The sequence below is a fragment of the Mus musculus genome, chromosome 6 (genome assembly GCF_000001635.26).
Source record: "Mus musculus strain C57BL/6J chromosome 6, GRCm38.p6 C57BL/6J".
Classification (NCBI taxonomy): Eukaryota; Metazoa; Chordata; class Mammalia; order Rodentia; family Muridae; genus Mus; species Mus musculus.
Window position 1 is genome coordinate 8,736,884 of NC_000072.6, and position 14,134 is coordinate 8,751,017.

Here is a 14,134-nt window from a genome sequence, read left to right on the forward strand (position 1 = left end):
AAAAAATGTCAGCAATGGTTAATTGTATCCTTGGTGCTTTTGAGTTATGTCTGTTTTACCAGAGGGATTCAAATCACACTTGGTTGCCTTCTAGCAAGGTGGCCATTTTGACAACCCTCAAAAAACTTCTTACCTTCCTGAACTTCTCCATTTGCTTGTAGAGGTCTGGATCAAGTTCCTGAGACACATCCTTCATCCACAACAACGCTCCTCTGTATTCTGTCCTGTACTGCTCCATGCGGTTCACTGTCAGCCAGGTATCAGAGATGGCCCGATGTCTAAAAGTTTCTACTTCTTGGTGAAATCGACACAAAGGGTTTCTCAAGGCCAACCTGTACAAGAGGGCATAGATATAATCATAAAACAAAGGAAAAGAACAGTTCCAAATTCTGATATTCTGCACGCATCATAAACCCATGAACTTAGACCACTGTCTAAAACGCACATGTCTTGTCAGGAGACAGATACTAATCAAAATGTGAGTGAAGGTGGGATCAACCAGAGATTGCCCACATTCTGATCCTTTCATTTTCAGTGAACTGGACCATTGGGAAGCACTCCATTTGTGTTGCTGGGCGGCCTCAGGCCTGGACAGTATTTATTTGAAGTTGCAACAAGCCCGTGTCAGTGAAGGATAGTCACAGCGTGGCCATTCCTGTTTCCATTCCTGGCTACTCCGTCTCTTCTGTTGCTGAATTTTGGGCCCTGTGTGGAGGGTGGAATGGGATAGGCATGACTTGGGTATCCTTGACCTGGCCACCTTTATTACACCTCAATCAAAACCTACAGTTTGTTCTAGTGGAAACAAGACTAAGGCTTGGACTTTTTCTTAAGTGAGTTGGGAAAGAAGAAAGCCACAGTTACTGAGGGTCTACAGTGTGTGTCAGTTTTTTCAGATAGGCTATATGATTCCATTGTCACAAATACAGGAAACCAGGGCTGGTGGTATCCAGCTTAATCCAGGCAGAGGACAGGCGTGTTAGAAGTTCAAGGTTGTCCTCAGCAGACCTGCCTACCTGAGATCCTGGCTTAAAAGAAAGAGAGGGAAAGAGAGAAAAGAAGAGAGGGAGGGAGGGAGGAAGAGAGGGTCAGAGCTTCATCTCCGTGGTTCAGGATTTGCCTGGCACTGGCAAAGACCTGGGTTCCTTCTCAAGCATTGCCAGTAAACAAAGAGCACGCCAAAATGAATGTATACTGTACAAGTGTAAAATTATCATGACAGTAACTGTTGGCCATAAAAACTGCCATTTATATATACATACATATATATATAAAGGAAAGCATACCATAACTTTAGGTAAAATATTTATTTGGGTTACAAAAGACTGCTTCTTCCATATTTGAAACCAGTGAAGCAATGTCAGATGACTTACATTTTGAAAACATTCTTTTTTCAAGCACTTGGTTTTATTTTGAGTTATCTCTGTTGTGGTGTGTGTCTGTGTGTGAATGTGGTGTGTGTCTGTGTGTGAATGTGGTGTGTGTCTGTGTGTGAATGTGGTGTGTGTCTGTGTGTGAATGTAGTTGTGTGTCTGTGTGTGAATGTAGGTGTGTGTCTGTGTGTGAATGTAGGTGTGTGTCTGTGTGTGAATGTGGTGTGTGTCTGTGTGTGAATGTAGGTGTGTGTCTGTGTGTGAATGTGGTGTGTGTCTGTGTGTGAATGTAGGCGCTCTTGGAGGCAAAAGATGTCAGGTTCCCTGAACTTGGAGATTTGGGTGGTTGTGAGCCACCTGGTGGTAAGAATCAAACTTGGGGACTTAGCAGGAACAATACACACTCTTAGCCACTAAACGGTCACGCCAGTCACATAAAACATATTCTCTATGAAGTTTCAGAACAAAGGTGAAAACATTAAACACAAGATAAATTATTTCGGATCCCATCTGCATGCAACATTACTGAGCCAAAGGGAACAGCGGTATTGGTAAGGTAAGCTGAAGTGAGATTCTGGTAGCTGCATTTGTGTCTCCAATGCCTTATAGGTCTGCAGTACTCTGAAATTATAAATGCTATAATAAATCTTAAGAAAAAGAAATATCTTTTCCTGTTTTGCCCAGGTTTCCTGTCACCTACAGGTATTGTTTTAAATGTAGATCACATCTATGATAGCAGCTAGTCCACACTGTCCTACCTAGATGTTAGAAGTCTTCTCAAAAAGTCATGTCTCTGTACCTTGAAATAAGTTTGGTTTTCATTTAATATGTGCTTTACATCCAGCATAACATGTGGCAGATGCAAAGCATCACCAGTGTGAAGGTTTATAGCATGGCGGATGTCTATGAAGGTTTATAGCATGGCGGACGTCTATTTGAAGATAAACAGTCCTCAGATGGCTCCCAGGGGATGCTGCTCACATTCTGACTCCTTTTCTCTTCCTTTAGATTTTGTCCACTTTCCTACATTTGCTGATGATGAATACTGTGAATAAACTACTCTCAACCCCTTGGAATGCAGGGCATTATGCAGATACCTTAAAATTACAATAACACGGCGTTTGAAAATTTAAAAAGGCACATACAAAACCTCATCTCTGCCACCACCCCATATAAATCAGAATGGCGACAGGCCATTCACTGGAGTCTAAGGGGTCTACATCAAAGAAAGCCATTCCTCCTAACTGGAAATATCATCCTTCAATGCAGGCTTGAATCTCCTTTCACTTATGAAAATCTACCCAGTGGGAATAGTTAACAAAATAACTAAAGGGCTACACCAAGATATTTATTCTTAGTAGGGAAAGTTAAATATTAGAGGGCCTAGATTCAAGTGGTTAAAAGTGAGTACTACTCTTGCAGAAGACCTGAACACACACACACACACACACACACACACACACACACACACACCACCCTTAAAACAAAAAATCAAGGAGGCTCAGGTTGAGTATATCAGAGCATTGCCCAGGTAATAGGATCCTGTATCTACACAATGAAAATCTAAAAGATTACCATTATTTAATAAAACATCAATTTGTTAAGTTATTACCATACACTGTTACATACAAAATCTATCTGCTGTGGTGCTGTTTGTGCTAAAAACATATTCAGCAGGACTGGAAATTTGGCTTACCAGTTAAGAGCAAATACAGCTCACAGAAGACCAAGTTCAGTTCTTAGGCCCCATGTCAGTGGCTCACAACTACCTGTAACTCCAGCTGCCCCTGGCCTGAACTCTCCCCTGGCCTCTGTAATCACCTGTCTGTGCACATACATACATAGGCACACACACACACACACACATACAGTTAAAATAAATCTTAAAAAAAAAACATTCTGGAATACTCTAAACCATGTTCACTCAACTAAGACTTCACATTCAGAGTGATTTTATGGGGTTTTCCTGCCTCCTTCACATTGAGGAGAACTAAAGTGTGACTTCATGTAGCTGGCAAGCAGCTGTGAAAGCAACGCCACTGTGGAAGAGGCCACCTTCCCAATGAGCTGGTCGCACCTCATTAAATCAGTGGAGACTGCTGACTGCTAGTCTATGGTAGACACTTTCAAGCATTTGCATTGTTTTCTTGATTGTTTATACTGGTGTGTGTGTGTGTGTGTGTGTGTGTGTGTGTGTGTGTGTGTGTAAGAGAGAGAGGGGGGGAAGAGGTGGAGGGATAGAGAGATTGAGACAGAGACTGAGAGATTGAGGAAGAGAAAGAGAGGGGGTTTAAGAGAACAGTAACTTAAGGTGCTATATATGGATCCTTTGTGGGGTCATTTTGGTATGCAGTCATACAGACTGTAACTGGGTAGTCGTAAGATAGAATAGCAAATGTGATTAATAATAGTAACCCTCAATGTGATCTGGATTTTAACACTGTTTTTCATAGTTTTGGTACATAGGCACACTTAAACGTTTTCTCACTGAAATCAGTGAAACTTACAATCTAAACATTAGAACATTTATTCTCTGATTTGCCAGCAATCAATTATCCATATAATATTGAAAGAGGCTATGTACACAAAAGAATTATCTACCAAGGGGGTTATAATGCACTTGTTTTAGAGCTTTTCTCTTTTTGGTTTGTTTGTTTGTTTTAAGCATTAAAGGTACAATTCAAGATTTTAAGAAAATACTTTAAAAAAACTTAAACTGTGGTAGAGAACAGCTGGCAACGGCAATATTCAATTATGACTGCTGCCACTGCATACAAGACAGGGTCCAAATATAGCAAGAACCAGAGTGTCCAAGAATGGGGCCACTGAAACGCATGTACACACTGCCAGCCCCCCCCCTTTAATGCCACCTTTCTTGGGTTTCCATAGGAACGCTCATGTGAGTTGCCAATCAATGGCTTGATCTTGGATCACAGGGAGGTAAAGCAGTAGGGTAAACAGTAGGGGAGACAGGCAGACAACTGGAGTAAGTGAGTTGCTGAAGCCAACATAATCTTGTTTTTGTCGTTTTGTTTGTTTGTTTGTTTTTTGAGACAGGGTTTCTCTGTGTAGCCCTGGCTGTCCTGGAACTCACTCTGTAGACCAGGCTGGCTTCGAACTCAGAAATCCAACTGCCTCTGCCTCCCAAGTGCTGGGATTAAAGGCGTGCGTCACCACTGCCCGGCACCTACATAATCTTGGAAACTACCTGCAGAGCTTTCTTTAGGTATAATTCTGTGTGATATTAATGGAGACATTTTCTTGGGCTTGTTCATAGGGAAGGAGAGATTGAGTCTCTTCTCTCTAGCAGCAGCGGTGTGGCACAAACGCTCAGAACTGGTGTTTGTTTGTTTGTTTGGTTGGTTGGTTGGTTTTAAAGGCCAGATACATTAGTTGAGGTTGTGTTTTGAAATTCATCAGCTCTGTCACAATTTCCTCTGTACTGGAGACTGTCAAACTTTGCTGTATATCAGAATCAACTGTAGATCCATTTGAAATGTAGAGGTAGAGTTTGTGGGTGTGGGGGCAGGGTCTAGATTCTGCTCTTAACAGGCTCCAAAGTGATGCTCCTGGCCTCGGGCCTGAGGGGTGTGGTCCTGCATCACTACCTCTAGGCCATTCATTAGCCCTCAGAGAGCAGAGTGGGAACCCTTCAAGCTGGTCTCATTAGATTCTTGCTTTAATCAAATGCTTGAAAGGGGATCAGCCTGATTGTTATGAAGAACTTGAAGGTCAAATGTAATCACTCACAAAGATTGGCATACATATTGCCTCCCACAGAGCAGAAGACAAACAAGATTAAATACCAGGGAAGAAAACAAATCCTTGCTGCTCTCTATATCCGAGGGAAGTGGGGGCCAGCTAAGTAGAGAGAGGAGTCCCTCAGGTTTAGGCTAAAGGGTTCTAGACTGCGCAACTTCCCCATGGGGAAGAAGCGGGTCCCAGATTCTCTGGGGGTCTCCCAAAACAGAGCTTCCAAGAAGGCCGCACACACACACCTTTGCTGGGAGGAAAAGCAGAGGGCCTTGCCCGTGGCTTGCATCATTTTTCCTGCTCGGGTTTTGTCTTGGAAGCCTTGAGATCGAAGAAACTTTCCCAGTTCATTTTCCTCTTGAGACAAGACTGGTGGAGAAAACAGGGAAAGAGGAGGTGAACAGGTGAGGATTTCTATGACCAAGAAAGTGAGGGAGACAACTTACAAGGCCCTCTTTCTTCTGGGGCAAAGATGAGAGGAAATTAAATCCAAGTGGCAGGCTGCAAGGTAAGTCCCTCCCCCTCCCCCACCCAACCACTTAAAGTCCATTCACAATAGGAGAGATCAAATTCACTCGAACACATCTGTCAGTGAGTTGGTGCCCTGTAATCAGAACCAGAAAATGACCTCTGTGCTGAAAAGCGAGCCCACAATGTGCTGCCTCCAGCTGAAATGAAGGAGTTGGGTTTGTCAAGGCAGACAGACGGTGGGGACCTTTTGTGGCTGCCTAGAAAGCAGTGCTAGCTGCCTGCTATTACTCTCTCTTGCTGACTTCTGATCTCTGCTGCCTGAGTTACAGTCTGTCCTTTGTAAATCAACTCAAATCCCTCATCCACTAGGAAGCAAGTTGGTGTTGGACGTGGGGACGGAAGATGTGTTAGGCCCCCAGGTAAACCAGTTAGTAAATTTTCAAAATACAGAGCTGGAACCAAATCTGGATTGGTTCTACTTAAACTATTTTTAGAGCCAAGGGCAGATGGGGCAATTTAGTAAGACAGTGATTTGGCACATGCCTGCCGCCGTCTACAGACTGATTTGGTAGAAAAATGTAAAAAAGTCACGGAACTGTATAATCCTTTTGATATCACTCTTGTACCGTGAGGAGTACTACTGAGTGCACTCTCAGGAGGTAACAAAGGAGTCACAAAAATGATCAGAGCCATTATTTATAATAGCAACAATTTTTCTTTTCTAGAAACTGATTCAATATAACCCGAACATCCATGAAACCGCCAGAAAGGACCCCAAACATCCACCATCGTCAGAGCCACAAACACAGAAGTGTGCGGGCTTGCAACACAAGCACTCTACCATTGAGCTACATCACTGGTACCGTGTACGGTGTATGCGCACTAGTCACTGAGGCCAGAGAAGAAGTTCTTCCAGTTTGTGCCTTACTTCCTTGAGACAAATCTCTTAGTAAATATGGAGCAAGGCTAGAGGTTAGAAAGGCCCAGAAATCCTCTCAATCCTCCCTCCTCACCTCTCCCAATCTAGCCAGCTGTAGGGTAACAGGTAACATGGACCATACCCAGCTTTCTGAGTCCTGGAATCTGAACTGAAGTCCTCTTATTAATTTATTTTCATGCTTTGCTTGCAAAGCAATTGTTTTTTACTCACAGAACCGTATTTTTAGTCCTATCCTCAACTTCCCAATCCTTTGGCCTCTACCTCCTACATGCTGAGGATACAGGTGTGTATTCGTATATCATCTGTGTCTATAACCACATCTGAAGTGTCACTAGAATTCTTGTCCATTTTACACCATGCAACAGATCTGGTACAAGGGGGTTTATCTGGGGGAAGTGATGTAGCCCCTGATCATAACTCATGTCCTGCAGCCAGTTCTTCACACACTGTATATGCAGCATACTCAATAAAACTGTTTTCCACTGTGATCTGAAGGTTGAATTATTTCACTAACCCATCAGGCTCCCTACTCTTCAAATTGTACCCCATTATTAGTATCAATCTCTCCAACAACTACACAAAGTTGGATAGGAACCACAAGTCTAAAGAACTCACTGCTGCTTGCCTACATGTGACTACAGTTCTTGCGCTGCAGCAGAAAGTCCTGTGGCAGGAGGAAGGGTTTTTGGAACCCATTTAAAAAAATGAGATAACCAATGTCTCTTTTCATACTTCTCTCTCAAGATCCAAATTCTCAAAGCCTGTTGTGATGAGGCATGCTTATAATCCCAGAGCTCAGGAGGTAGAGGCTTGAGAGACTGAGGTCAGTCAAGGCTACAGAGAAGAGATCTGGTCTCAAAAATAATCAAAACCAAAGCCAAACAAACTACCACCATGATTAACAACAAACAAAAACAACCAAATAAATAAAGTTCACAGAACCACAGATCCAAGCCCAGCTAAAGGCTTCCTCTGGCTGAGACATGGTCAGTCCCAATTTTTTTTTCTGGACAGCAGTGCCCTTTGGGCTCATGAATTAGCCCTTGGCACAGTTGGGTGGCTGTCAGGGTGTGTGAGCATGGGCCTGTGTCTGTCTGTACCATGAGACTCTTCCTTCTTTGGCTTTTCTTTTTGTCCAGAAGAGCAGAAAACCATATTTTCGTGGCACTAACTGAATGTGAAACTGCACTAGCTTTAACTTCTGCATTTTTTTGTTACTGCACACCGTATTTCATTTTAAATGCTTGTTTCATATCCATGCCATATCTATAAGATTTCCTTTTCAATGCTATATGTATTTCTCTTCATTGACTAATACGAGGTGCTTCCAATTCAACCAACAACCTTTCGCTTTCTATGGAAAGTAACATCCCATTTTTAGCTTCTAACAGCAGCTGGCTACTGTGACTTAAAAACAAAACAAAGCAAAACACCCTTAAAGACTCAAGTCACATACAAACAAACACATTTAACTTTAGGCCCAAAGAAATCAATCCAGAATACTAATACACACTTGGTGACACATGTCTTTCCCAAATAATCTAAGTAGATTGAAGCATCCTGGAATAATTTTTGGTCATTTCACACACTGAAGGATTAAACTGGTGGCAAACAGGCCTCGTTTCCTGTGCTGCTTCTGATTAATTGGCAGTGCTTTGCAGGGACCTTGAGCTCCGTCAGAGTCAAGGTTGACGATGGTCATTCTCACGCAACATTTATATTAGATAATTCAAAGTCTCCACTCGTTCAAAAGGTCCAATTAACTGGATCGTAAGATTTCACATAAACCCCACTTACATTCACTTGCCGATTATATTTTTAGATGTGTCCTTTAAAGATAAGGAAGCAACAGAAGAGCTAGGAAACCAGGCTCTCAAACAGTCTTAATCAACTCTGCGTTTGTTTACAACTAATGCAGTCATGATGAAGACGACATAGGTTGTCCCCACCCCTCACATTCAAGTAGCAGGAGATAGAAAATGAAGCACACATAATCACAGACACAAGACACAGAAGGAAAAATGCCAGAGAAACTGAGTAGGACAGAGACTGCTTTAGAGTGGATAGCCAGGGAAGGCTGCAGTAGCAGCCAAGTTCTGAATGGCAGAGTGAGGCACTCTTAGTATCATTAGGGCACGGACGTTCCAAGCAGTAGAAACAGAGTGCAGCCAGGCAGTGGTGGCTCACGCCTTTAATCCCAGCACTCGGGAGGCAGAGGCAGGCAGATTTCTGAGTTCCAGGTCTGGTCTACAAAGTGAGTTCCAGGACAGCCAGGGCTATAAAGAGAAACCCTGTCTCAAAAAACAAACAAACAAACAGAGTACAAAAGACCTCTTATAGCCGGGGCGGAGGAGTGGAGGGGCAGGGGGCAAAACAAATGGGCCCAAGGGATGAGCTGAGGCTAGACTGTTCCTAATTTCCCAACTGTGATAAATTTTATATAGTGTTCTATAGAGCAAGTGTCAGTATGATCTAATCTACCGATTAGTTAAATCTCTCTTGAAACAATGGTAGAATTAAAGGATACAGTATTCAGAATTAAGACATATCCTTCCCTGGCTTCTCCTCCTTGTTTTCTTTCTTCCTTCCTTTCTTCCTTTCTTCCTTCCTTTCTTCCTTTCTTCCTTCCTTTCTTCCTTTCTTCCTTCCTTCCCTCCTTCCTTCCTTTCTCTCTCTCTCTCTTTCTTTCTTTCTTTCTTTCTTTTCTTTCTTTTTTAAATATTACTATGGCTCAAGGTTCAAAACTAGAATATTAACATATATACAATCCTTTCAACAGTCCTTACTTGAATTTTTACCAGATTTTCCATTATTGTTTGGCTGTTTGGTTGGTTGGTTTCAGAAGTTAGCCCTGGATCACACACATCAATGAGATAATCTCTTTCATTTCCTTCAAGCTTAGTTCTTCAGACTCTAGCATTTTAAGACATTGATGCTTTCTAAGAATAGCTGTTAGCTTACAGGGATTCTACTAGGTTCCTCCCAGGGACCTAACAGTGGCTTATGCCATCACCGGCCACCATCACCTGGTAGGCAGCATTTAAAAGGACTGCCATCCACTCCTGCTCTCTCTGTTCCATGTGTTCCCACTGCCAGCTTCTCTCTCTTCCCATTTCTGTCCTCTGTGCCCCATCCTCTTCTCTGTCCTCATGGCTCTGCTTCTATCTGCCTGCCTGTCAACATGTCTGCTTCCACCCCTTCTCTAGATTCTCACCCCCTACTTCCCCCAGATAAACCCCCTTAATACCACATCTGTTGTGTGGTGTAATTTCTCAGGGGGAACACCTTGGCATGGGCCCATCAGATATATAGTTCCCATACACATTACATTTCATAACAATATTCCTGAGTTATAAGAGGGAACCTCAGTTGAGAAGTAGCCTCTATCATATTGGCCTAGGGAGCATTTCTGTGACTAATGATTAACGTAGAAGGGTCAAGCCCACATTAACGTGGAAGTGGTACCACCCTTGGGCTGGTGGTCCTGGGTTCTACAAGAAAGCTAGCAGAACAGAAGCCAGAGAAACGAGCAAGGGGGTAAGCAGCCTTTCCCTGGTATCTGCTTCAGCTTCAGTCTCCAGGTCTGTGCCCTGACTCCCCTTCATGACTATCTGTTTTAAGATGAACGAGGCCCTTCTCCCAGTTGCTTCTGGTCTTACTATTTATCATAGCAACACAAACCAGAGCAGGAAGGAAAGGACTTAATTTATCTTTCAGCTTACACCATGGCAGGTACTCATCCATCTGTCTACCTGTGCATCTATCTCCGTATGGACACAGTCAGAAGTCATTTTCCTTACGGTTTACAGTTTATTACTATCGTTACTTTGTTGGTCAAATTGTAGTGGCTTGCTTCTGTGTCCTTTAAGTCCCCATCCTTTCTCAAGGACTTTCTTAGGTTGTGGCCCTGCAAGGTAATCCAGGCTCATCTTCGACTTCCCTGTACTGGGCCTGAAATCAGTCATTTCCCCAAAGGAGTGGAAAAGGGTTTTTGAAAACAAGAACAGAGCAATAGGAACACTCAGTGCTATGGGCTCTTGGTGCCTCCAGATGCTTCAAGACAGGAAAGCGGCAATGTTCCAACCAGGGCACACATGCTCATTTGAGTTCCTTTCCTTGTGTGCTTATCTGCACAGGTTAATAGCAATGACTTCACTAGACCCTGTTGACTTTCGACCAACCTGTGTAGATCTTGTCTACTAGACCTGCGATCTGAGGACCTGAAAGAAAGGGGTGGACTACAGTCCAATGCTGTAGCTAATCTTGCATCCATTTTACTGTACTTTTATACACAAATGTAACAAAGAAAGCGACGATCCAAGGAAGGCTAAGATCAGAAAAACATGTAAATAACCTCTAGCCAGCACACAGTAAAGGTTAACAGAGCAGCCCTTTTCCAGAACTTTCTCAGGACAGACCAGCTGAAACACAATTGCCTGGCACATGCTATAGATTATATCTGGGAAAGCATGGAACCCATACAGAAGACCACATCCAGGTTTAGGGTATACTAACCAGATTGGGTCCTGTAGCTATGTTATCCAACAAGAATAAACATGTCTTATAAATTGAATTTAAATATTTGTCACGGGGGTACGAAATACTATCGCAGAACAATCCAAGGAACAAAGAGCACCTGCTGTAAAACATCCTCCGCCTTCTCCTGGAGCCTCTCACAGCTCCCCAAGGCACTGCTCATCATGGTCTCTCTTTTGACCAGGTTCCAATCCAACCCCTGTGTTTGCTCCTTCTTCCCTGATCTGCAGCTGCTTTTAAGCAGACTCTCAACGACACCACATTCAGTTGCTTAACCTTATATAAAGTAGCTTTAGAAAGCTCGCCCATTTACTTAGGATCAGTAAATGTATTATCTGCTCCCGTTTTTGGTGTTTAGCCTTACTGTCCTCTTAAAAACACCGTCCTCTACATTAATGAGGTTAGTTCTCTTCTCATCTGCCCAGCTCAGTGATGCTATCTGCAGTGCAATTCAGCCAGTCAGTGACTGTCTGTATTCCACTCTGTCTGCCCCCACCCCACTGTCTTGGTTTAGGTATTTTGTGAGTGTGTAAAATGCACTATGGTTTTAAGAGTCAGACTTAATGTGCACTTTTGGAGGTAAAGTTACACCCCCACCTCCGGGAGGCCCTCTTCTTCCTCCTCTTCTCAAGCCATCTCCACCACTGTTCGTTCAATTGGGATCTAATTCTTTTCACTTGTGGTTAGTTTCTTGAATTTCTTCAGCACAATGTACATACTTTTTGTATATTTTTGTGTGTCCTTCTTTTTACATATTTATATTTCATCAATCCCACTTTTTCTGCATGAAAGGCAGCATGTTATATGAATTTTATCTTGTTTTCTTTCATTTAGAATGCTGCCTTTAAAATCAACCCATGTCTATTCATAGAGATTTATCACATTTCTTTCTATGGCAGCCTCATAGCAACACTAACAAACTGGTGATTCTATTTCTAGTCCACCATCAAAGTTGGGGTCTTGATCAGTCTAAGCAGCAAAGAACTCTTCCCTTCCCTTCCCAACTGTGATGGCATGGCCTACCCACCAACTAATAGCCAGCCCCTGCTGCCACAACCAGAAGTCCACTGCATGGTCCCCTTAGAGAAAGTGCCAAAAAAGGGTGCTATATCTGCTGTAGCTAGAGTTATGTGTGTTTATGGGCTGCCCAGTGTGAGTGCTGAGAACCAAATTCAGGTCGGAGCCTCTGGAAGAATAACATGTGCTCTACGGCTGAGTCATTTCTCTAGCCCCACGGTTGGGACATAATTTCAACCCTGAATATTATAAGATATCATAAGAAATGTTCATGGGGAAGTTCTGGTGACAAAATATATCCAGTGAATTAGCTAATTGTGCTTCCTGTCCCTATTTGTCACTTAAAGAAAACAAACAAAACAAAACAAAAACAAACACAGACAAAAACAGACATAAAATAACCAAAGAAATCAAATAAAAATTAACTCCTAATCAAAATTCCCAAGATATAAAGTTCAAGGAATGTTTATACTGGAGCAAGGCATGAAAGGCATGTCTGCATTCATGGATGGTTGAATGAAAAAACTCTTCCTAGTCTGATACTTGCTTTGAAAAGAGCCTAAATCAACGGTATATCAGTCGAGACCTTCTTCCCACCTGAAATAGCAAAGATGTGTCCCCCCACCCCAAGTAGCACCTGAATTTATTAAATGATATGCTAAGGCAAAATATCCTGCTCTTTCTCACAATTGGCTCAATAGCATACTGAAACCATACTTACAACATATTCTCTTTTGATAGAGCACGATTGCTTTAGACAAGTCCAGGCAGGTTCTCTGGATTGAGTGAAACAGCTGCAAGGAAACACAATACAGTGCTGTGAGACAGACAACAGTGCAAGAAAGATACGCGAGCCAGTGAGTATAAAGGTGCGAGGAAGAACAGAAGCACAATACTTCATTTTCCTGCTGAAAGACACACATGGCTGAGTGTATTTGGCGTCCTCTGTACTGAGACATCCAGCGAATGATCAGTGCCCTTCAATCTGTGCTCACTGAAACTGATCTTCTCTATGATCTATGGTAAGTTCTACAGAATAGTTATTTCTCCCAGACTCTTGAAATAACAGATGAAAAATAAAACTTCAAGGAAGGGCCCAATGAGAGGGCTTGGTACACCAGAGAGCCAATATTCATTCTAAGGAATTTGTTATCCTCAGCACTTACTGTCTTTTGCAAAAAACTGTGGCCTTGCAGGCTAAGTGTCATATTTAAATAAAGACTTTAACTTACTTTATGAACTCAATGTCTTTTACCATATATGTAAGCAACTGGATAAAGCAAACAAAAATCAACTGGCCAAATGTTGTCTATTAAGAAGACATCTGTTAAAATGGTACCAGACTAAGAACAAACACCATTACCTATTTCCCAACAATATCATAAAATTCACTGTGAGATAACCTCATGCTAGACATGACTGTGATGAAGAAAACCAGGGAAACGGCAGAACTATATTGAAAAGTTTCTAACTAAACTTGAGTTCATTCATAGTCATTGTGATAGTTAATCTTGGTTGTCCACTTGACTACATCTGGGATCAACTAAACTCCAAGTGGCTGGGCACACCTGTGAGGAACATTCTTGACTAGATCATTTGAGTTGAGCACCTTACACCTGGGCCATACTTTCTGGTGGCATAAAAGGTCACAGGAGAAGAAAATTTTTGCTTTTTCCTGTTTGCCCTCATGTTCACAAGCAATTTTATCTATACTACATTCCTTTGCTGGTGTCAAACCTATTTATTTCTTCATGGTTCTAATACAGACTGAAGATCAGCCTAGACAGACAGCCTTGTGGGCTGAACAGCTACTGGACTGTTGATACTTCCTTTGAGAGACAGTCATTGTTGAACTAGCCAGACCATAGCTAGATAAATACTTGCAAGGCACTCTAATAAATTCCCCTTTTCAAATATACACTCATTCTGTCAGCTCTGTTCCTTTTTGGAAGCCCGACTGATAGTGTAATCCTCTTCTTTCCCTCAGAAACTGAGAGCACTCTTGAAAAATAGAAGAGATGTTTTGGTTTGGAGAGTAAATGTC

The 14,134-nt window shown here is 42.4% G+C and overlaps 1 protein-coding gene across 9 annotated transcripts in view; it reads right to left on the minus strand.

Annotated features, from left to right (window-relative positions):
- Ica1 (islet cell autoantigen 1) overlaps positions 1–14,134 on the minus strand; it is a 148,014-nt gene that overhangs the window by 106,357 nt on the left and 27,523 nt on the right. For all 9 annotated transcript variants that reach the window (XR_003956165.1, XR_001785099.2, XR_001785098.2 and 6 more), the window contains 3 exons: positions 12,812–12,884; positions 5,372–5,495; positions 134–332 (listed from right to left, as the gene is read on the minus strand). Coding sequence is in view for 6 of the 9 variants with exons in the window: in XM_030255193.1 (XP_030111053.1) it covers positions 134–332; positions 5,372–5,495; positions 12,812–12,884 (396 nt within the window). In the remaining 3 variants the exon portion in view is untranslated. The remainder of the gene's footprint in view (positions 1–133; positions 333–5,371; positions 5,496–12,811; positions 12,885–14,134) is intronic.